The sequence below is a fragment of the Convolutriloba macropyga genome, chromosome 3, assembly GCF_964194025.1.
Source record: "Convolutriloba macropyga chromosome 3, txConMacr16.3, whole genome shotgun sequence".
NCBI classification, from domain to species: domain Eukaryota; kingdom Metazoa; phylum Xenacoelomorpha; order Acoela; family Convolutidae; genus Convolutriloba; species Convolutriloba macropyga.
The window spans coordinates 69,002,107-69,024,312 of NC_134470.1; the positions used below are offsets into that span (position 1 = coordinate 69,002,107).

Genomic DNA, 22,206 nt, shown 5'->3' on the forward strand with positions numbered 1-22,206 from the left:
ATTTGAATTCGATTAAAAACACGTTTTATACCGATATTACAGTTGTTCTTTGTTTCTCGACCTGCCGCGAAAAATTCCATAACCTCACATGAACAAATTGATGCGTTTTTTTTTGCATTGATATTGGTTTACAGTGTGATGTAAAACCTTGACAATTAAAAATGGTATTACATTGATGCAGAAATGTCAAGTATAATTGGCCATTGTTAGACATTTTACCAACTGGGGATAGGCAAAGGGAAATTTTTGACTCGTTGAGAAACAACCATTTTCATCCTTATATACCGTTGGGAGCTTTACTAAAAACATTTCCAACCTTTCGCATTTTTCCAAAGTTAAAAAAATTTAATTATTTTTCGAGGTTCTCGAGGCAGCTATGAATTTTGCATTTGTCTTTCAATCAATAGTTTTGCTTTCTGATAGCTTTTGTTTGCGGAAGTTAGAAATCAGTAACTATGCATCGAACAGTTGCTTTTAATGCTCATTAGATTAAAAATGGAAATCCGCTTGTTTACCGCAGGCGTCTTTGTGTACCGTTTTTGAAGTACTTTGTGTATTTGAGCGCAATTATTTTGTGCATTTTTGCATTGCTTAAAACATCCGATTTACGCAAGCAAACATTTTGTCTTCCTACATACATTTAAAAAATTTGTTGTTTCCGAATTCCATAAATTATTTCTGCGTTTGTTTTTGTTGACGTGTAAAAGTATTCTATTAGTGACCACATTTAGAGGGATTGTTTTTTGCCGAGAATTTCAAAATACCTCTTGCTTTTGTTAATCTAAATTGCATTCGTTTTGCATTTGATGCAACAAGGCTCTTAATTCTGACGCCTAAAAGGTTGCCTATAGTTGCATAATTGGGTTTCAAAGCCTTTATTTGCTCTGTTTTGCTGAGAAGTTGTTTTGTTTACCATTTTTTGCATCAACAGTTCAACGGTCACTTCAGGTTCTATTACGTAAGCAATTTTTATAAAGTAGGCTCCCATTTATCGGGTACATGGTTATAGAGTGTACTCTTGAACTGTCGTTATATATATCTTTTTCGTCCAGTTTGAAGTACCCGATTGCATAGTTGCTTCAAATTAACTATCTTTAATTTGTTTTCCAATCGTCCCATTATAAACAACAACATTTTACTGCAACATTATACAGCAAACAATTTTCTACTAATAAATTAAGCTGAATATTAATGAAACGTTTTACAGCGAAAATTTTTCCAAATTAAATTAAGCTGAGCTGTCTATCAATCAGTTGTTTTATTCGTTACTTTTTATGTCGCAGCCTTAAATCAATTTAGTTCTTAATTATAATTCTGCATCTTCTATTGTTTGTCCGGCGACCAATTTATTCTGACAATTTAGTTCCTCGCCATCCGTGACGTCATTTGATTTCAAGTTATTAAAAATTGTTGGTCTGTTGTCATGTCGGAGAAGGAAATTCGAAAAAACCCTCGCGTTTTCAAACAAGTATCTCTCGACGAAACTCGAACAGAACCCGTTTGGCCAACATTTTCCGAGAATATCCCTCTCCGAAATGACCAGCAACCAAGCCATTCAATACTGAAAGCGGAGGAATCGCGAATTGACGAGATCAGTACTGAAAATTCGCCTTCTAAAGCATCTTCAGTTCAACTGAGCGATGCAAATACTAGACAGAAGAAAGTGAGCGTTCACACGAAACGGAAAATGTGGGCGGGCTTGAGACGTCAGAACCGAGATTCTCAGAAAAGCAATAAAACTGTCCGATCATCGACAGGGTTGAGTGTTGGATCCAAGTTGGATGAATCGGAGATTTCTTCACGTGAGTTGTCGGCAAAAGCGTCCGAATCGAAATCTGTGAAAGATCGTGTTCAGTCGTTTATGAAGTTGAGGTGGGTCAAGAATGTATTCGAACGTCAGGAGTCGGAGGAACCTCCGATGACAGCGTACACACAGAGGCTGAAAATGATGCACGAGAAGGGACCTTTTGATGACATTCAGGTTAGTTACTTAACTCTCTTTAATAGTTTCTCTGAGCTCATGTAATGTTTGCAAGAGTTTCATGCTTGAACGACGTATTTTGACCCCCCTCCCCCGGAAAAAAACGTGTGTTTGGTATCGTTTGAGATACCCTGTAGAATTCAATTTTTTGCTGCAAAGAGTCGCTTGATTTTTTTTCAATCTTGGAACATAACAGGTTTTATAGGTTTTAAGAAATTTGGGTTTTTTTTCCTTGAAATCGACCCCGGCAAAAGTTTAACAGAGAACCTAGACTCTCTGAATAGTTTACTCGTTCATCTTATACAAAGAAATCTGCAGAGGAAGCGAACATCGGTAAATTTGTCAGTCGACTTGAGCAACACAGAAGTGTAACTTTTTCAAAGGTTGTCAAAAGTCAAGAATTTGAATGTTCTCAAAGTTTTTTTCAAAAAGAAAAACAGTCAAAAAGGCTGTCAAAGTAAATGAGACAATAATGCTTGCATAAAAGTAAAAACAGTGGAAAATTCAAATTGTTTGGTTACTTTACCTATTTTCATAATAGTATCTAGTGAATTGAATGGTATTTGAATTTGCAAACTTATTGTTAAACCACAATTTCTGGCTTGGCTCATTGTGGTTTATACAAAATATACAGCTAATTTTTCTCCATTTCAGTAATTGCTCCCAACGAAGAATGAATCAAATTTTGTCACCTGTGTCTTTTTATACAAGATTTTTGCTTGGTTGTTTTGACGTTTCAAGTGTTTTTTGCGTCTTTGATTTTTGCGTTTTACGTTTTACGTTTCTTCTCTCATTCATAATGTTAAGCAGCTGAAATTAATTTCTGGCAGTTTTTTTAAATAAAAGTCGAATGAAAAGTGCGCTGAAATTGGTTTCATGTTCTATTTTAAATCTAAATCGAGGTTTATAATAACGTTTGAAACTTGGTAGCATAATTTGAACCCCTTTATTGGACTTTGTGGCCCCCTTTTCATGCTACCCCCTATGACATAACCGGTTTTCATTAGTATCGAGAGCAATTGGTCGCACATTTGCCATTTATGGTTGAAACTTCTCTTCAGAATATATCTAAAAGTATATATTCAGAAAAAAAAGATAAATGCTTTTTTTCACATAAATAAAGATTAGTGCTCAAAATGATTAATCAGTTTTTATTTTCCTTCTAATGATATACTGAACTTTTTAGTTGTCTGGTTTGTTATGGTAAAATGCATTCATAAAAATTTCTAACTCTAATCTCCAAAGTTTATCAGAAAATTCAAAAATCAAACGACATTTGCGGAAAGATCATATATTAATCATCATTCTTTATTACAATCCAAAGAATTTGGTTTGTATTGGTGCTCTGTTTTTTTGTGAGATGTTTCTCACCTTTTCCATGACTGAGCTTTTGAATCGGGATAAACAGGTAAAGCTCGGCGGGCATTGGGTTGCAATAGAGGGCCTCAACTGACTTTTGTAGCATTTTAGCTTCTTAATGTGCTGAAACTGCTGTAAGGCCTAAATTCTAGCTGCAAAGGCAATTTTTCCTTAATTTTGTTAGTTTTCTTTAATTTTTTTGTTAATTTAATTATTTTAAAGGTTGGTAATAGTCTTTATGGTTAGTATGTTTTGCCGAATTTTTTTTAAGCAAATGTTTTTTGTTTTATTTTGCTTGTGCCACAACTTTATTACCAGAGTCAAGGCATTTTTCGCTAATTTTTTCATGTATTTTCAAAATTGTCCTAATTTTATAGGGCAAAGAGACTTTTTAAGGCATGGAAAGAGGTTAATGGCATGTTTTTAACAACGCAGAAAAGATTTTGACGATCTGGATCTTATTTTTTTTTCAATTTTTAATTAAATTTTTTGCTAATTTTTAAGTTTTAAAACTTTTTCATGTTTTATTTAGTGACCAATGAAACAGTTTGTTTTCAGGCTTAAGTTTGAGTTAATGGATACCTTAGTGACTAATGAAAAATTTTGATGTTATAAACATCACAATTTTTGGCAACTTTTTATTATTTTTTGCTGTTTTTTTTTAAGTTTTTTTTCGTATTTTTTTTTAAGTTTTATGTTCCTTTTCGATTTTTTTGTCTAAGGGGCTACGAAATTTTTATTCACACTTATATGTATAGTTAGGAATAGATAATAGCATTAGAGAAGCAATTTTTAATTTTTCATGATTTGTAGCTTCTTTTTTAGTTTGAAATATTTTCCTATGTTAGGATCAGTTTCTGCCCTATGCGTGGCTCGTGTATAAACCGAATTTTCATTGAGGTCTGCTTGTTTGCTATTTGTTGTTTTTGGCAATAAATTGCCGGTTTTGATGAAATTAGTGTCTCTGAACTGAACAACATAATTAATTTTTCAAAACGTTTTTTCTGTGGACCATAACAATAATATTGATTTCAATTCTTCTTTGGTTTGTAGCTCAGGACTTGTCCTGCTTTTTTTTGCGTTTCAGTCAAGCACAATATCTCAAATTCTCTGCCGTTTTGTTTTTGATGGTTATAGTGCAGGTACAGCTGCATTTCGCTCAACCATTTCCGAGAAAAATAATTGCCCTCAAATGAAATTTGCAGCAACTATTTGTGCCTTCTTGATTATTCTATGAATCGAAGAGTATTTGGTTTCTGCCATTTTTAGCCGGAGCAATGGAGTTTGCATTAGTGGTTTTGTTTGTATTAGTGGCCGTGATAATCAACTTATAATGCGACACCAAGAACCAATTTAAAGTTTCAGCATATTGTTTTTATAGCTGCGAAGCTGTAAGCTGAGCGAAGCTATATTGCGGTGCTCTTGGTTTTTTACGACTCGAAGAGGAGTATTGGTTTTCTTAAGGTTTTTTTTTACCGGAAGTACCATTCGTTCAGACGATGTTTTGACCTAAAAGCGAAAGCGAGTAAAGTTGCAGTGTGAACTAATTTTTTCTGAGCGAGAGAAGTTTTTTGATCATGCGCTGCGTTTAGTGAATGACTTTTTGACATTGAAAAGTAGTTTTTGACTGACTGGCACATATAGATAACCGTTTTTAGCCGTTTTTTCGTCTAAGTGGCCTAGTTTTTTTGCTTGTAATTTGGTTTTTTGTAGAAATAATTTTTAATCGATGTTATGTTGAAATGTAAACCCCAGAAATTGATAGCACAGTATTTTGTACAGCCTGAAATTGCGTTTCAAATGCGAAATTGGCACTTATTTCTTGATTTTTTAGTTAATTTTTGGCTTTTTTTTTCTATTAATTGCTTCATTTTTGGATCTTTTAGCTGTTTTTTGTCAAAAATCAGTTAATTTGGCAACTTCCCGTTGATTATTAATATACTCAATGCCTCTTTCTACCTCGATGTAATTTTGTTTCATAAAATTGTACATTTGCTAATCCGATTTTCGTAGTTTTTTGCCATTGTTTTTCAGTTTTTTGTTTGTATTTTGCTTTTAATTACTAAAAATAGTATTTTGCGGAACATGAGGGACTTTAATTTCGTATCAATAAAAATTCAATCATTTTTTGGTGTTAAGTTTTTGAAAAAACAGATAAATTTATTTCATAAATGCAGTCTTAAATATTTTTTGACCACTTTTTTGCAAAATGTTTCATTGTTTCGTATGTCTGAAGTCTGCTGTTTATTGTTTTATTCTGTTCAGCAAGTTGGATTTTTGTCTCGAATGACTCGTTGTCTTTTCTATGTCTCGAATGCTAATCAATGAAATATACTTGTTTTTCTTGATTTTTTTACATTTGATTTTTAACTTTCAAAAATCAAGAATTGGTCTTTTTGATACGGTGTTCCTAACATTGTGTCCGTATTCTTCACATTCTCGTTTTGTCCTGGCACCTACTTTTGTATTCCTTATATTGATTTTTTCAATTGTTAAAAAATTGAATGAATTCAGCTTTTTCGTAGATCTTGGTTTCGTCGGTTTGCAATTGATTTAATTCAAAATAAGGCAGTATTGGGAGCTTGCTAGAAAGTCTTTTCCAACATTTCGACTTATTACTATCTATTGCAATTTTCTTCCGGGCTTGGTATTGTTTTTAGACGATTGTTTGCCTTTGAATATTATTCTGTTGCTTTTGTTTTTCTATTTATTTAATTTTTGAATTAGTATGAAATCATGTTGTCTAGCATATATACAACAAGGAAGAATCATGTATTATTGTTGTCTCAATTGCCGTGATTAGAAATCTAATTGTAGTGGTTCTCTGATTCTTAAGTTTGAGCACTCTTTTTTGAATAATTTTGACTTTCCTGTCTTTCATCTGCCGTTTGCTTTCGCGATCTTTTTGAGATTAGAATTATTAATTATCTGAGGGCAATTGATGGCCCTGTCAGCTTTTTCAGTCTATCACTTCTTTGACCTCTTTAATTTCGGTTTTTTTAACGTTACCAAACGTTTTCAATAATAAAATTTTGCTGCATTTTCTTTCTCTTGGTGACAGTGGTTTAAATTTCACCGATTTTTAGATCAGACAAGCGGAGGTAATGAGTTAATGGTTTAATACAGAAGGTAATGGCTTCAGCTTTTTGTGAAGTTTTGGTCCTTCTAGTCGCTTCCGGAATTCTTCCGGCTATGTTCTTAAGGTTTTTTTTTACCGGAAGTACTATTCGTTCAAACAATGTTTTGACCTAAAAGCGAAAGCGAGTAAAATTACATTGTGAACTAATTTTTTCTGAGCGAGAGAAGTTTTTTGATCATGCGCTGCGTTTAACGAATGACTTTTTGACATTGAAAAGTTTTTGACTGAATGGCACATATAGATAACCGTTTTTGCCGTTTTTTCGTCTAAGTGGCCTAGTTTTTTTGCTTGTAATTTGGTTTTTTGTAGAAATAATTTTTAATCGATGCAATGTTGAATTGTAAACCCCGGACATTGATAGCACATTATTTTGCATAGCCTGAAATTGCGTTTCAAATGCAAAATTGGCACATATTTCTTGATTTTTTAGTTAATTTTTGGCTTTTTTTTCTATAAATTTCTTCATTTTTGGATCTTTTAGCTGTTTTTGTCAACAATCAGTTAATATGGCAACTTCCCTTTGATAATTCATATACTCAATGCCTCTTTCTACCTCGATGTAATTTTGTTTCATAAAATTGTACATTTGCTAATCCGATTTTCGTAGTTTTTTGCCAATTTTTTTTTTGTTTTTTGTTTGTATTTTGCTTTTAATTACTAGAAACAGTATTTTGGGGAACATGGGGGACTTTAATTTTGTTTCAATAATAATTCAATCATTTTTTGGTGTTAAGTTTTTGAAAAAACAGATAAATTTTTTTCATAAATGCAGTCTAAAATTTTTTTGACCACTTTTTTGCAAAATGTTTCATTGTTACGTATGTCTGAGTTGTGCTTTTTTCTTGTTTTATTCTGTTCAGCAAGTTGGATTTTTGTCTCGAATGACTCGTTATCTTTTCTATGTCTTGAATGCTGATCAATGAAATGTACTCGTTTTTCTTGATTTTTTTAAATTTGATTTTTACCTTTCAAAAATCAAGAATTGGTCTTTTTGTTATGGTTTTCCTAACATTGTGTCCATAATCTTCACATTCTTGTTTGTATCATTCTAATTTTGTCCTGGCACCTACTTTTATTTTCGTTATATTCATTTTTTTAAGTTGTTAAAAAATTGAGTGAATTCAGCTTTTTCTTAGATCTTGGTTTGTTCGGTTTGCAATTGGTTTAATTCAAAATAAGGCGGTACTGAGAGTTTGCTAGAAAGTCTTTTCCAACATTTCTTTTAATTAGTATTCATTGCAATTTTCTTCCGGGCTTGGTATTATTTTTAGACGATTTTTTGCCTTTGAATATTATTCCGTTGTTTTTGTTTTTCTATTAATTTAATTTTTGATTTAGTATGAAATCATGTTGTCTAGCATATATACAACAAGAAAGAATCATGTTTTTTTTAATTGCCGCGATTAAAAATTTAATTGTAGTGGTTCTCTGATTCTTAAGTTTGAGTACTCTTTTTTTTTGAATAATTTTGACTTTCCTGTCTTTTTTGAAAAGTTTTTATCTGCCGTTTTCTTTCGCGATCTTTTTGAGATTAGAATCATTAATTATCTGAGGGCAATTGATGGTTCTGTCAGCTTTGTCAGGCTATCATTTTTTTGACCATCCTAAAAGTTTCAGACTTTTTTAACGTTACCAAACGTTTTCAATAATAAAATTTTGCTGCATTTTCTTTCTCTTGGTGACAGTGGTTTAAATTTCACCGATTTTTAGACCAGACCCGGGGAGGTAATGAGTTAATGGTTTAATACAAAAGGTAATGGCTTCAGCTTTTTGTGAAGTTTTGGTGCTTCGAGTCGCTTCCGGAATTCTTCCGGCTATGTTTTTTGTTTTGTCGTCTGACGCTCTTTGTTCGTTTTACATTTGTTCACACAGCAAAGCTGAAAAAGTCTAAATTTTCTGAATAACTTCTTCCTCTCACTAACGGCATTTGCGCGCGTGACGTCATTTCTCACTCGCTTTAGCAAAAAGGTTTTAATTTATTTGCGTGATTAGATTTTGATCATACGTGACTTACCTCACTCAATAATATGACTTTTGCACTTTAAAACTTAAGTTTAATTTGAATTTGTTTAAGGTCAAAGGAACTCATATGTGCAGTAAAGGTCCCTAATAAGAGGCTTCTGTGGAATGAATTTTAACAAGCGTTATTAATTTATCGCTGAATGTTTTTTACCTAGTTTTTTGAGCGGCGTCGATTTTTTTCAATTTAGATCTGTATCTGTTTCTATCTCTATTATATGGCACGCAGGTCTATTCTTTCGCAGCTATTCGGGCAATCTGCCGGCTATGTTTTCCATTTAAGAAGTTTTTCCTAACCCTGTCTCCAATTTTTTGTTGATTTAGGCCCTCTATCGGCATCTTTTTGTGTTTAAGCCCACTGTATCTGTACCACTGTTGTTTTAGGACGATGACTGGAAAATGCAATGGCGTCGGCGAGGTCAGCGACGCACATTTGGAGTTTGCTACTTTGCTCTGGCCATCCTAGTATCAACTCTGGCTAGTTTAGTTATCATGCTACTCCTATTCCCTCGCAGCTCTCTTAAGTGCCATTCTGATAACTCAGAGGAACCCTGGAAGGTTCCAGAGTTACCATCAAATTTAGAGCCCAAAAACTACAACATATCATTAGTTATCTACCCTGAAGACGGTTATTTATCAGGAGTTTCACAAATATCAATATTTGTAAATCGAACCACCAAGTTTATTATCTTACACGCAGTTGGTTTGAACGTTACCAACGTTTCAGTTTCAGAATATACGGTTGCATATTGGTTTTATCATTCTGAAACTGAATATTTTGTGGTGAAGCTTACGCAGTGTATGATTCCATTCGAAACTGTTTTGGCAAGAATCGAGTACACCAGTGTCGTATACGTTCGAAGTAAAAGTTTTATCGATGGTATTCATAATCAAAATCGAAGCAAATCCAAACATGAAAGTTCCATGCAGATGTTGAACTCCGAAGGTATCCAAAATGAGAAGTTGTTTGACGTTTTTGCGTTTCCAGCGTTGTTCGGTTCTGCGAGACGCTGGACTCCGTGTTTCGATTTGCCTGAATACAAATCGAAGTTTTTAATTGCAGTGAAGCATCCATTACAATTCAAAATGTTAGCAGACTTGCCTGTTGTATCCGCAACTAAATTTTTGGCCTCATCTTTTGGTTAGAAAAGTTTTCAGTTCTCTGGGTTTCGTGTTCTCAACTTTGTCAAACCGTAGCAACTCTGTTACAAATTTCGGATCTTTTCCGTTTTTTGCACCCAGCTTTGTGCGTGCATATTATTTGCAACCCCAAAAAGCACGTGCCATCATTTTGTAAAATGATCAATCCAGCTCTCCATGTAATGGGGTTGGAACTTTATACCAGCTCTACTTTTTTGTTCAGACAGTTTCGGCCGATCAATCAGTTCTTTTGTGAAGAGATACAAAAAATGGTATCTGGACAACCCACGAGAAGCTGAATCGATTGTTAAAGAGACATTTTCAATTTTTTGGGTTCAAAATTCTAAAGCAAGTAATTTTTAAGTGCTCTCAAACGAAGTTTGTAGCAATTATATTGGTCTTTTTATGCGATTTTTTGCTTGACCGATTCCTGTCTGACCCATTTGACTTCCTTAAAAACGGGATAAACAGGTAGCGACCAGCGGTCATTAAGTTTCATTAGAGGCCCTTAGCCGCGTTTAGTAGTCCTTCAAGTGCTTCATTAGTGTAGTGAACATACTCGGAAGCCGTAGTTTAAGGTTAAAAGTTCATTTTTAGGAGTTTTTGAGCTCAAAATGTTGCAATTTTTTGTTTTTTCATTTCTCAAATTTTTTTTTGTTGGACCAGTCTAAAATTGAGGCTGGTTAAAGTTGTTAAAGGTCTTTTGCGAGACATAAATACTTTTTATTACCATTTTCAGAGGTATTTGTTTTGATACACCAAACAAAAACACGCGAATTTATCTCAATTTTTATAATTTTTTTCAAGCTATTCGAAAACTTTTGTAATCTTTTGAGTTTTTCGGTGTCAAGGAACCTCCTCTAGGGTTTGATATTAGGTTACTGCATAGTTTCTAGATGTAATGGAATGTTTTCCAACATTTTAAAATCACGAATTTAAGCAATTTTTGTTTAAAGAATTTGAATTTTTTTCAAGTTTTTTTTGAATATTTTTAAATTTTCTTCAATTTTTTTCGGCACCAGGGACCTCCTACAAAAGGTTTAATAACAAGCTGCTGCATAGTTTCCAGAGTTAAAGGAATGGTTATCAATATTTTAATGGATCGAGTGTTGGCGAGTTTTTTGATACAATTTATTCCTTTTTCAATTTTTCGGAAAATTAGTATCATGCTCCAAGTTTTTGGATCTCTATGAGCCGGCGAAACTATTTAGGGCTTGAAATAGGGATACTGGATAGTCTCCTCCTGAGACAATGAAATGGTTCTGAAGATACTAATTTTACGAATTTTAGCAAGGTTTTTTTTAAATTTGCAAATGTTTTTAAAATTTAACTTGTTTAACGATCATTACAGGCCAACAAATATTTTTAAGTCTTGCAGATGGTTTTAATGGCAGAACTCCTCAGACAAGAAACGGTTTTGAACACTTGTCACTGCGAAATCTCGAAACTTGTCTTATTTTGCACTTTTCAGTTTTTTTTATGATTTAATTTATAACAAGGCTAGAAAACTAGAAGTTGCTGAGTCGATTCTTATCATGAAAAATATCCCTAGCTCTCTCTCTCTCTCTCTGTCCTTTGGGGTTTCTTTCTTCTCTTTTGTTCGCGTTTCTTCATCTGAAATGTCGTTGGTTAATTGCTCTCAAACGAAGTATTTAGCAATTATATTAATCCTGTTGGTGTTTCTAATGCGATTTTTCGCTTGACCGATGCAGTGGCCATTAAGTTCTATTAGAGCCTTTCAGCTCACTAGTCTCCAATTATGCGATTCACAGAAGCTGTTTTGGAGACTTATAGTTATGGTGTGAAGGGCGGTTCTTAGAAATTGATCATCCACCCTCACCCCGCCCCCCACATCAGCTCCCCATCCAACATCCAATCACCACCCCTGCACATCATTCGAGCCCCCTTCCACCTTTGCACCCCCTCCCCCACTGTTGAACCCCCCCCGCTGCGCTCACCTCACGCCCCTTCAATTAAGCTAAAGCTAGCCTCACTAAACCGTGGCTAGCTACTGACGAAGCCAACCGCTTGCCGGTCGTTTGAGAGCCCGACGTTAGTCGGTTATGTTAAAATATAGTTGCGAAAACGTTCATTTTATGAGACATCCTGTGGATTTACCTCTAAAGAGGAGCCCATAAGAGATTAGAAGAAACTCATTAGGCAAGAAATCTCAAAGAAAATACTGAAATAATATATTTGAAACTTGATTGCCTTGCGATATACTCTTGATCAACAGTTGACAGATATCCTATTGAACTTGCTCATTGTTATTTTGTGCTCATGAGAGTGTACCAAACATAAATTATTATTGGTTTCATAACTCCGTGAAGTGCGAACTTTTTAATGTTACGCAATTTTTGGCCGAGCGATGTCATTTGTTGAGAATTATTAATGTGGTGCTATTAAAAAGGCCTTGGGGAAAATCAATTGTTGAAGAGACATTTGTATTTCTAATATTGAGTTATAGGAGAATGAGAAAATTGGGTCCTGTCAATAGTTACATATCCCATTTGAATTTTTGAAAACAATTTTTCAAAAATTGCAAAAAATGTTTAGACAAATTTTTATTCCGATTAACCTAAAGACACTGTTGCTATTAGTGATATAATAATAGTAAAAGTGTTATTTTCAAAGCTAACTTTAAAAAATCACTGACTGTTTCTTTCTCACAAACTGATTTGAAGCGAAGTTTTGTGTTTAAACTCTGCATATATTATTTGCCTTCTCTTGATTTCTTCTATTTCGTCGCCAAGATTTTTTGTACGACCATATGACATCAGATCACCTCAAATCTGCTCCGACTGAATTACGTGCGTGAAATCATTTTCCATTCCAATTGGAAGACGTGACGTCATTTTTTTGTTCATTCGAGGGATCTAAATTTTGGTCACAGGTGACTTAACTCACTCTCAAAAATGACTTTTTCCACTCTCAGAATTATTTTTGCTTACTTTAAATTGAGGAGATAAGGTCAGTTGATTGTATGTAACTCTAATTGAAGGTTATTGGAGAGCAGCTAAAATGAACAGCGATAAGATATACAGCGTCTTAATAAAAATATAACTTCTCACCAATTAATAAAAAGAAATTTCTTTTGGGTCTGGTTTTATTGTCTTTTTGAGACTGCAGATCTACAATGATATCACGGTTATTTTCTTGAAATCTGTCCACATGTTAGGAGATGCCAATATGAGAGCTTGAGACCAAGTCGTTTAATGGTTAGTAAACTAGCACTACAAGTAAGAGATGAGAATGCAAATCCAGTACTGGTCCAATCTCACCGTACTTGCGCCTGCTTAGACCCCCTACCAACATATGGGTTCAATTTTTAGAGAGTTAATTTTTGAGAGTTGAGATGATTTTGCAGGAAGTATTTTTTACCTAAAGGTTCTTAGAAAAAAACAGTTTTTCAGCTTTTTATTTTTAGCCTTGTTTTTCTTTTCTTTTTTTTTTTTTTTTTTTGGGGGGGGGGGGGGGGGGGGGGGGGGGGGTTCGGTTTGTTTGCTCAGTTTTGCAGACCTGAGATGGAAGCTGAAAGAGGAGAGAATTTATCAGATCAATTATGTAGAGTTTAATTGAAACAAAAAACTTTTCATCAATTTTTTCATAAATTTTAATGATGCGTGCAGTTTTGATTATTATGCATAGTTTTTACATTGCCAACTTTCTCCAATTTCTATAACAGAGAGGTTTGAGACTATATGCGCTGAGACATCCTTGTTAAAATTTTTTTTCGTTTTCATCAGCTTTTCTTGCGATCGTGTACTTCCCGCCAATCGTTGCTGATTTGAATTAGCGTGCATTGACTTTGTTTGTTTTACAATATTGTGAATGTATTTTTGTCATCCATGGCTACCATCTTAGAACTGAGTTTCATGTGGAACGTTGGTTGATTCTACTTATCTCTTTGGTTGTGTGTTCGAAGTAATTTTGATCTGTGCTCTTTGTGACAGAGATGAACTAGAAAATGATGAACTAGATGAACTAGAGATTTTTAGTGACGAATAATGCTTCACGTCTCTGTAAACAGAGCAAAAAGGAAGTTGAAGTTTTCTGCTACAGATTGTTTTAATGCTGCAATCTAATTTTAATGGCTATGGAACAATATTGGTGACAATTATTTTCAGTCTTCTTGGTCTTTTTATGCATTTTTTGCTATCATTTTTTTGCAAATGGCCGGCCTCTCTGCACTCCATCCTCGCATTTCCCCATTTTTCGTGCAATGAACTCTTGTATTTTTTGTGCCTGTAATGATTAAGCCTATTTTCATTATTAATTGCTCTCAAACGAGGTTTGTAGCAATTATATTAGTCCTGTCGGTCTTTTTTTATGCGATTTTTCGCTTGACCGATTTTTCGTCTGACTCTTTTGACTTTTCGTCCTCAAAAACGGGATAAACAGGTAGCGCCCAGCGGGCATTAAGTGCTCTTAGAGCCTTTTAGCTCTCTTTCAGCTCAAACGGTTTTGGAGACTTATACTTATGGTGTGAAGGGCGGTTCTTAGAGGTTGAACGCACCCCCACTGTTGACCCCCCACACTATTGCCCCCACCGCCCCCCACCACGCTGTTGCCCCCCAACTGATGCCCCTCCCTCCCCATCAGCCCCCGGTGCACCACTCATCCCCCCATCCCCCGCCCCCGTGGCTACTGACGAACAACCGATCGCGAAAAACTCGCTATTTTATACTAATTTTCACAATTTTTTTCAAGCTTTTTGACAATTATTGTCATTTTTTGGGTATTTTCAGCCCTAGATGTCAAGAAACCTCATCTAGGGTTTGAAAATAGGTTACTGTATAGTTTCTAAACGTAATGGAATGTTTTTCAAGATTTTAACATCACGAATTTTAGCATCTTTTTGACAAAACGTGCAAATTTTTTCAATTTTTTAGACATTTATTTTTCCTTATCCGCGTTTTTCCGGATGCAGGGACCAGAAAATGTCCTTACGGGTTTGATAATAAGTTACTGAAAAAATTTCATTTGCCACGGATTGGCTTTCAATTTTTTAATATGACAAATTTTATCAATTTTTTTTTTTTATAAAACTTGCCTTTTTTTCAAGTTTTTTTGAAAATTCTTGTCGGTTTTTAGGTTTCTCCAGCCTCAAAAGCCACAAAACTTCCTCTAGGATTTGATTATAGGTTAGTGCATAGCTTCTAGATGTAATGGAATGTTTTTCAAGATTTTAATATCAGCCATTTTAAAAAATATTTGTATTTTTTCAAGTTTATGAATCCTTTTCAATTTTTAATCATTTTTTCCGGCACTAGGGTCATAGGGACCTAATCAAGGCTTTATGATAAGCTGTCGCATAGTTTCTAGAGTTAATGGGATGGTTATCAATATTTTAAAGACTCCAGCTCTTAGCAATTTTTTGATAAAATTTAATTTTTTTCAAATTTTTGGAAAATTGTTATCATATTCCAGGTTTATGGATCTTCATGAGTCAGTGACACTATTTAAAGCTGGAAATAGGGATACTGGATAGTATCTTGAGACAATGAATTGGTTTTGAGGATTTTAATATCTTGAATTTTAGCAAGGTTTTTTGCTATTATTTTCGAGATTTTTGAATAATTTTGTCCTTTTCTGAGTTTAACGATCATTAGTGGCCAACGAAGTTTTTCGTCTTGCAGATGGGTTACTTGAAATAACTCCAGGACAAAAAATAGTTCGGAACATTTTCACTGCGAAATCTGGAAGCTTTTAGTTTCGCAAAATTTTGCAAATTTTTAATTTATCGGTTTTTTTATTTGGTTTACTTACTAACATAGCTAGAAAACTGAAAGTTGCAGAGTCGAATCAAGATGAAGCTAGGCTCACTAAACCATGGCTAGCTACTGACGAAGCCAAACGCTCGCCGGTCGTTTGAGAGCAATTCGCCCGACGTTGGTCGGTTATGTTTAGTTTTCCCCAATTTAGTTGATGTTTTTGATGACAGCGTTTTATTACCTTCGTTAAATAATTTTTGATCTTCCGGTGTTTCTTGTCGAATCATTTTTACGGTTATTTTTTGATAAAATCTAGATCAATTGAGTTTTAAAAGCTTACAGCCCTTGTTTTTGATTTTTTAAAGCATTTTTCTGTCAGAGGATTATAATGAAATTTCCAGTCAGTTCCAGCTGCTGTTCAAATGTTTTTTTTTAAAAAGTTGGACGTCAGATTTCCAGATTAGGTATAAATGTTTCTCGGCTACCTGGTGAAACTGATACGGGTTTCAATTGAGATTATTGTGATGAAAGAAAGATCAATATTGGTCAGTTTTGGTCGTATCAATTTATAGAAATGACAGCTGTTACTGAAACTGAAAACTTTTCCCGTCATGACGACAATTGGAGGCACTGAAAAGGAGTTATATATCGGTGGCATCGGTTTTGTGTTAATAAACAGTCTCACATCGCATCAATATCTTGATCTTAACTCTTCGCGTTTATCATTTTACGGGTTTGATCACGTGAAGGGACTGTTTGTGGAAAATCTTATGAAATTATCTCAAAATGCCGTGAAATACGTTAGAAAAACGTTTCCTGTTAATAGCAATCCAACTTTTGTAGATATCAATTTAGTCTACTCAGTTAGCTGTGGAAATGTGCAAACGTCGACGTTATCATCTCATGAGATTTTAATCGGAACAGTCCAAACCGAACACCACAATGGGAGTTGTGTGACTAGGTTGAACCCGACGATAAAGAGACGCAGTTACGGGGAAATTGCAGCTAGAACGATTGAAAGAGTTGTCGCAAGGTATCGAGCGTTGCTGATTCCGATTCCTTCGTTAAAAAGTTGGGAGAAGTTTCATTTAGTTTTTGGTAGGAATTAATTAAGCAGCTGTTTCCTCCCAGTTATGACTATAGTTAAAAACACAAAATAGCTGCGCTCGCCTTTTCCCAGTCGATCCGAGATATCTAGTCGCTATAGAGAGTTTATTTGACCTTCATGTGGTAACTTTTGGATAATATTTTCCTCCTGTATCTCCAGTTGGAATGCGCGACAGCGTCAACTTAAATAACCATTGATAGTTCGGTTTAAGAAGTTTCAGCTCCGTCTCTCGGCAACTTGAGCTGGACTTGTTCATAGACAAGTAATAATGATACGGAGATGATGTTACGGAGAACCTCATTAGGATAGTTTTTTGCGCTGACTAGGTGTGCGTTTCTTGAATTTTTTTACGGAGCTCATTTCAAGACCGCTAAAAATTGAAGGTGGCTCACATAGCAAATGTATTTAAGTAATTTTTGGAAGCGAGGGTAAAAATTTTTTGTCTCAAAGAGCAAAAGATTGAATGAAGGTTTGTTACTCTGCAAATATGACAATTTGACAGTTCTACTATGATTTATTACGAAGGAAACAGTTGCTTCGTTTGTCTTTAGGATTACAACAGTTTCTGACAGAACAAATACTACTCGATTTTCTATCAGCAAGAAGTAATGATGCTGCAAAACTTTTTGAAGACGAAATTCAGCATTATATCGATATGAACATGGTGCAACGACGGATTAATTATCTCAGGTTGATGCAATTCAAGTTTCAGCCCACACTATCAGATTTTTGATATTATTGTGTATTAGGAGCATAAAATATTTTAATGATTTTTAAAACCTCTAAAATACGGAACTCCAATAGTTTTCATTTTTTAACTCAAGTTTGCTTGTGAAGAAACGAAATGGAGACAAGAGTTTAAATTTGACGTAAAAAATTGTAACTTGACGTTTTCTCCGCCGAAGTTCATGACCGGCCTCTAAAAGTGTAAAATATTGCCTATTTTTTCCTGCAATTTTTTTCAGAAATGTTGGCAAAGTTTTTTTCTGAAAAACAAAAAATGGTTAAAACAATCCTGCGCAATCAGAATTTCTATAATTATTCAAAATGGGTTTTTGTTGCATTTTTTGCTCAAAATTAGTCATATTCTTTGAGCATAACTTTTTTCAGAGTTACGTGGATACAGTTTGAGAAATCGTTTTGTTTCATTATCCATGATCATAATGAAAATTTTCAAACCTTGTCCATCAAAGAAATTTTTGGAAAATATCGGCTAATAGCATGCTTTTCACTTTCGAAAAGTTTTGTTTGTACAAAAATGTCCACTGTTATTTATAGATCTGATATTAATATTGTGATCCACTGATTTTATATTACTTGAAGAATGTTCTCTCGAAGTCTTTGAAATGAGAAAAGTGGCCCTGGACTGTTCGTTTCGTAGATATTTGAAGTGAAGAGACATTTAAGATAATGGGCCTTAAACTGTGAAAGTTTCAGAACTTTTGGGGGTCTTTTGCAGCCGTCTTTTTTGATTGCTCTTAAGAGCAATTATATTAGTCGTGTGGTCTTTTTTATGCAATTTGTTACTTCACTGATTTTTGTCTGACCCTTTTAACTCTCCGAACTGAAAAACGAGATAAACAGGTGAAACATGAAGCCATTAAGTGACTGAGCAGCTCTCTTAGAGCCCTACATCTTACTAGTCCCTAAATATGCAGTTGACCGAAATTGTTTTCAGACAATTTCATGGTGTAAAGGGCGGTTCTTAAACTTAAAAGTTTGCAAGTGTTGGGAACATGAAAGTTTTGCTTCAAAACCTTCTCTTTGATTTACTTGTTTCGTGAAACGAACAATATTTGGTCCGGGACTGCTGCTTTTTGAAATATTTGAAGAAAGCTACTTTAAGCCAGTTTTAAGCCAAATTGTACAAATGAGAAAAGATGGAGGACTTGCTTAACCGTGGCTTTTTTAAATTCACTAAATCATAGCTTGGCAACAAAGAGTTTTCATCATAATAGCAGAAATAAGCATATCTTGGAAGAATCACGTCGACTTTGTGGATTTCTCATAACTTCGTTTCGTGGCTTTTTAAAAGGTAATAATAAAATTTATTTACTTTTCAGGCTTTAAAGTCTGAATAAATGTGCTACCTTGGTAATAATTTCGAGAAAAACCGGTGCTTATAATAAGTAAAATATATAAGTTGCGTTGCTTTGATTTTTTTATATTTAAAACAACTAAATCATATCTGATTTTTTTAGGTGAAATGAAATCAAATTCTTAAAATTCTTAAATTCTTAATTTAAAAATAAATCATCAGCTGAAACGGAAAAAAAGTTACATTGTTCTTTTTAAGACGCGGGAATTCGGTGCTGTGGATAACTGGCCTAAAGTAATAATTTGCCAAACCAACGCCGAGGCGCCAAAAATAATAATATATGGATAATTTTTAATCGTTCTGGGCAACTATAGAGTAAACATTGCATCAGCATGAACTTTCAACTTACTACAGTGGAAAGGATTTACAATCTGATGATACAGTAACCTGGATTGGCTACTTCCAATTTCTAGCCAAGGAATATCCGAAGAACTTCGCAGGTTGTCTGAGCACATTGCATAACGCTCAAGTAAAGTTAAGGAAAGTTCTTCAAATGTTCGGAGAATGCTTGGTCCGAGAATCGACAAACAAAAGTTTTGAAGAATTCATTAGCACTGGATGTTCTTTCAGTAAAGTTATTGATGATTTGAGAACTTCCATACCTGTTTCGGACTATTCGACGGAAGATTATGGTGAAGATTTTGTTTACTTATGTCCTTTTTCAAGATACCAAAAAACTATGAGCTGCAAAAAATCTCGTTGCTCGAAAAAGTTCTTGCTGGCTTTAGTGGAAACAGAAAACAAACAGGGGCATATTGATGAACGAGCGTACAAACATCGAGACATTATGGCTACAAAATTTTCAGACGAAAAGTATTCACAATTCTGCGAGTCTCGACACGTGAACAAAATGGATGCGCTTTCACATGAACAAGCCATGAATAAAACATATTTCGCTATAGACATGATGGTTCTTGCCAAGTACGGTCAAATAAACCATAAATGGCTGGAATGCTTCATATCGGGTTATAACAATTTGGTACCTGTGAAAAGTTTCGAACAGCTAAATTTGGCTTCAATGGGTTTCCCCTATTGGGCGGCGAGAAATAAGACTTTTGCAATTCGCCTTTCCGTTATATATTCGGACCTGCTTTTCAATGCTGATGAAAAATGGATAAAGTCGTTATCTACATCTCAGCTAAAAGCTCTTGAAGGTCTTTGCATTGGGGAAAATTGCAACCAGTTTTCAGTTTGTGTCGGATATTTGGCCAAGAAATATTCTCATTGCGATCGATCGGGTTTAGAACTGCAAGATGCAGATGTTGTCAATTATTCAAAAGGTTCAATTGTTTGCAATTGCAGTTTTTTGGCTTTTTCAAAACAAAAGCGATAACTTAGTCGCATTTTTAACTTTGTCAAAATATACCAGGTCTGCAAGTAAAAATGAGTCAAGAAACCATATCGCAGTGCTTAGCGGAGTTCCAACAATTTTATATGAATGCTCAAGTTGAATAAATCTATCTAAACCTAATCGAGATTAAGACCCTTCTAAAAATTGAGAAAAAAATCATTTTTCACGGGTCACGTACCGACAAAAATACTATTACCTGCTTCAATTGTTCTTGGCAAATTTGGAATGTTTTTTCTTATGTAAATTTATTGCTTGACTGTTTTTCGATTTGTTTGATTTCTTTTCTAGAATGCTTTGCAATAGTGCTATTCTGCGTAAGTAAAAAGCAAAAGCTGATGCAAACTTGAACTTAGATGAGGTTACTACGGCATTTCTAAGGTTTATTTTCGCTTTTTGTAGCTAGGTGTAACCGAAGTATAAGACGAGTGGCTCCATTTGTTTTTGTAAAGTGACAATTTCATGAAAAAACTTCTGATTATCTCAATCGAGATAAGTGCGGGCAGCCAATCATAATGAGTCAGTCCTTTAAAACATCGTTCTATATGAATGCAAACAATTCGGTTCTTCTCAAGGTACGAATTCGAATTCAGACTGTCTCACTTTTTGGATCACAAAGAATTCCTCAAATCGAGAACTTATTCTTCAACTTGCCAATCTTGCAAACGAAGAAAATATGAGCGAAAATGAATCGAACACTGCGTACGCTAAATCTTTAGCCTCGATCACTGATCGGACAATTTTCTTCAAAGTTTTCGATTCGATTGCAAATGGAACAAAATCGAGTTTGCCTTCAACTCACACGGACGTCAAACAATTGTGCAATTTTATTCACGAATCTAGTTGGTTTCCGTATAAAGCAATGTGGATACTGCAATATTATAACGTATATAATTATTATTCAAGCCCTGATGATTTCAACGCCGCCAATTTTGAGCTATTTACTGAATTTCTTGCACAAAAATGTTTATCTAATGAAGTTATTACCGAAAACTTTGTTAAACTCTTGCCTATTGCATTTCAACCTGACTCGATTGAAAAGAACTGGCTTGAAAGATTCGGTACTGAAGTTTTAAATTAGAAAGAGTTGTTTTATTTTAGCCAATTTAAAATACACACGTTAATTAAATTTTCTTTTTGTTTTTTTTTTAGTTTGACTGTGCTTGAAAAAAAGTCATTTCCCGTCAAATAATTATTATTTGCCGGGAAATAGCACTCGTAACTTTTTTTGTTCACATTTGCTTACATTTTTTTACGGTTTGCTCACCTGTGTCGAAATCGATTATTCCGTCCGTACTATCCACCCGCGCCTTTCGCTTTCTTTCAATCGCGTGTTCTTTTATTCAATCGCGCGTTCTTTTATAAATCGGAATTTTGTCACATTATTTTTGCAACAATAGGTTACCAAGTTTTCGCCATATTTCGTAAACATTATACGCTGTAAAATTCACCAGTATTCCAATTAAAAAGTACTGACGCAAAAGGGAAAGTATTGACGAAATATTGACAAATCAGTCGAGATGTCAAAAACAGCTGTTTGCAAAGCAATGGATGTGTGAACGATTGCTTCAATTTTTTTTTTGATTTTCGAATTGATATTCAAAATTTTTATGTTGCCTTGGGAATCTGCACACCTGGTTCCAGAAAATGAAACCTGTATACAGAACTTTCATCAGATGAATCTTTCCTGGTTTCAAAGTAATAAATTAGTAACCAATTGACTTGGATGCTGGTAATAGGCAATGAACAGAACACTCATTCGTGGCAGTGTGAAAGTTTGCCGAAAAGTATCCCAACTATGCATAATAAAGCACAAATCTTAGAGGAAACTCAATTTTGAGGCTCTGTACATTTTGTGGTTAAAGTTTTTTCGTAGAAGGGTACGTTCTTTAATTTTTCTGTTATTCGAAACACAATTTAAAAAAATTGATTTAATTTTTTTATGAATTTGTGATTTGATAAACTACCAAACTACAAGATCGGGCTGCTCATGAGGATTATAGCGCAGCATTGAAAACCCGATTGTGTGGGTTGGAAAAATATGTCTAACCAAAAATCCGATTAATTAATTTGACACTTTCGGTTTTTTAAATATCATCTTAGGTTTTCCAAGTTCTCTGCTCAAGACACAATCCTCAAAGGTTCTATTCAGCGAACTTGATGTTTTTGCTGAATCAATTTAAGTTTAGGTACTTATCTCTAACAATGGCGAAAATTTTCTTAAATTTCCTCTAATAGGCTGAGTTTTAACAGTCGCTATGAGAACTGAGAACTGCGATTGTTTTTATTAATAGCCGCGA

At 34.4% G+C, this 22,206-nt stretch overlaps 2 protein-coding genes across 4 annotated transcripts in view; both read left to right on the forward strand.

Moving 5' to 3' along the window:
* LOC142336406 (lysosomal Pro-X carboxypeptidase-like) overlaps window positions 1–22,206 on the forward strand; it is a 60,322-nt gene that overhangs the window by 30,364 nt on the left and 7,752 nt on the right. The window lies entirely within an intron of this gene.
* On the forward strand, window positions 597–21,048 carry LOC142336405 (uncharacterized). 2 transcript variants are annotated; one of them, XM_075385207.1, is made up of 6 exons: window positions 597–1,981; window positions 8,883–9,639; window positions 15,980–16,450; window positions 17,012–17,150; window positions 18,913–19,838; window positions 20,482–21,048. In XM_075385207.1, exons 1-6 carry the CDS (start codon window positions 1,424–1,426, stop codon window positions 20,985–20,987), a joined length of 3,357 nt encoding a protein of 1,118 aa, XP_075241322.1. In that variant the 5' UTR covers window positions 597–1,423; the 3' UTR covers window positions 20,988–21,048. The 2 variants fall into 2 exon arrangements, with proteins under 2 accessions (XP_075241322.1, XP_075241323.1); XM_075385208.1 differs by having other exon boundaries at window positions 15,980–16,423.

What these genes read in the sequence shown, in the direction of transcription:
- LOC142336405 (XM_075385207.1), top strand. Translation starts at nt 1,424, where the DNA reads ATGTCGGAGAAGGAAATTCGAAAAAACCCTCGCGTTTTCAAACAAGTA. An exon ending in ATTTTTGGCCTCATCTTTTG is followed by an intron (nt 9,640 to 15,979) that starts GTTAGAAAAGTT and finishes CGACAATTGGAG; the next exon opens with GCACTGAAAAGGAGTTATAT. An exon ending in TGTTGTCAATTATTCAAAAG is followed by an intron (nt 19,839 to 20,481) that starts GTTCAATTGTTT and finishes GTTCTTCTCAAG; the next exon opens with GTACGAATTCGAATTCAGAC.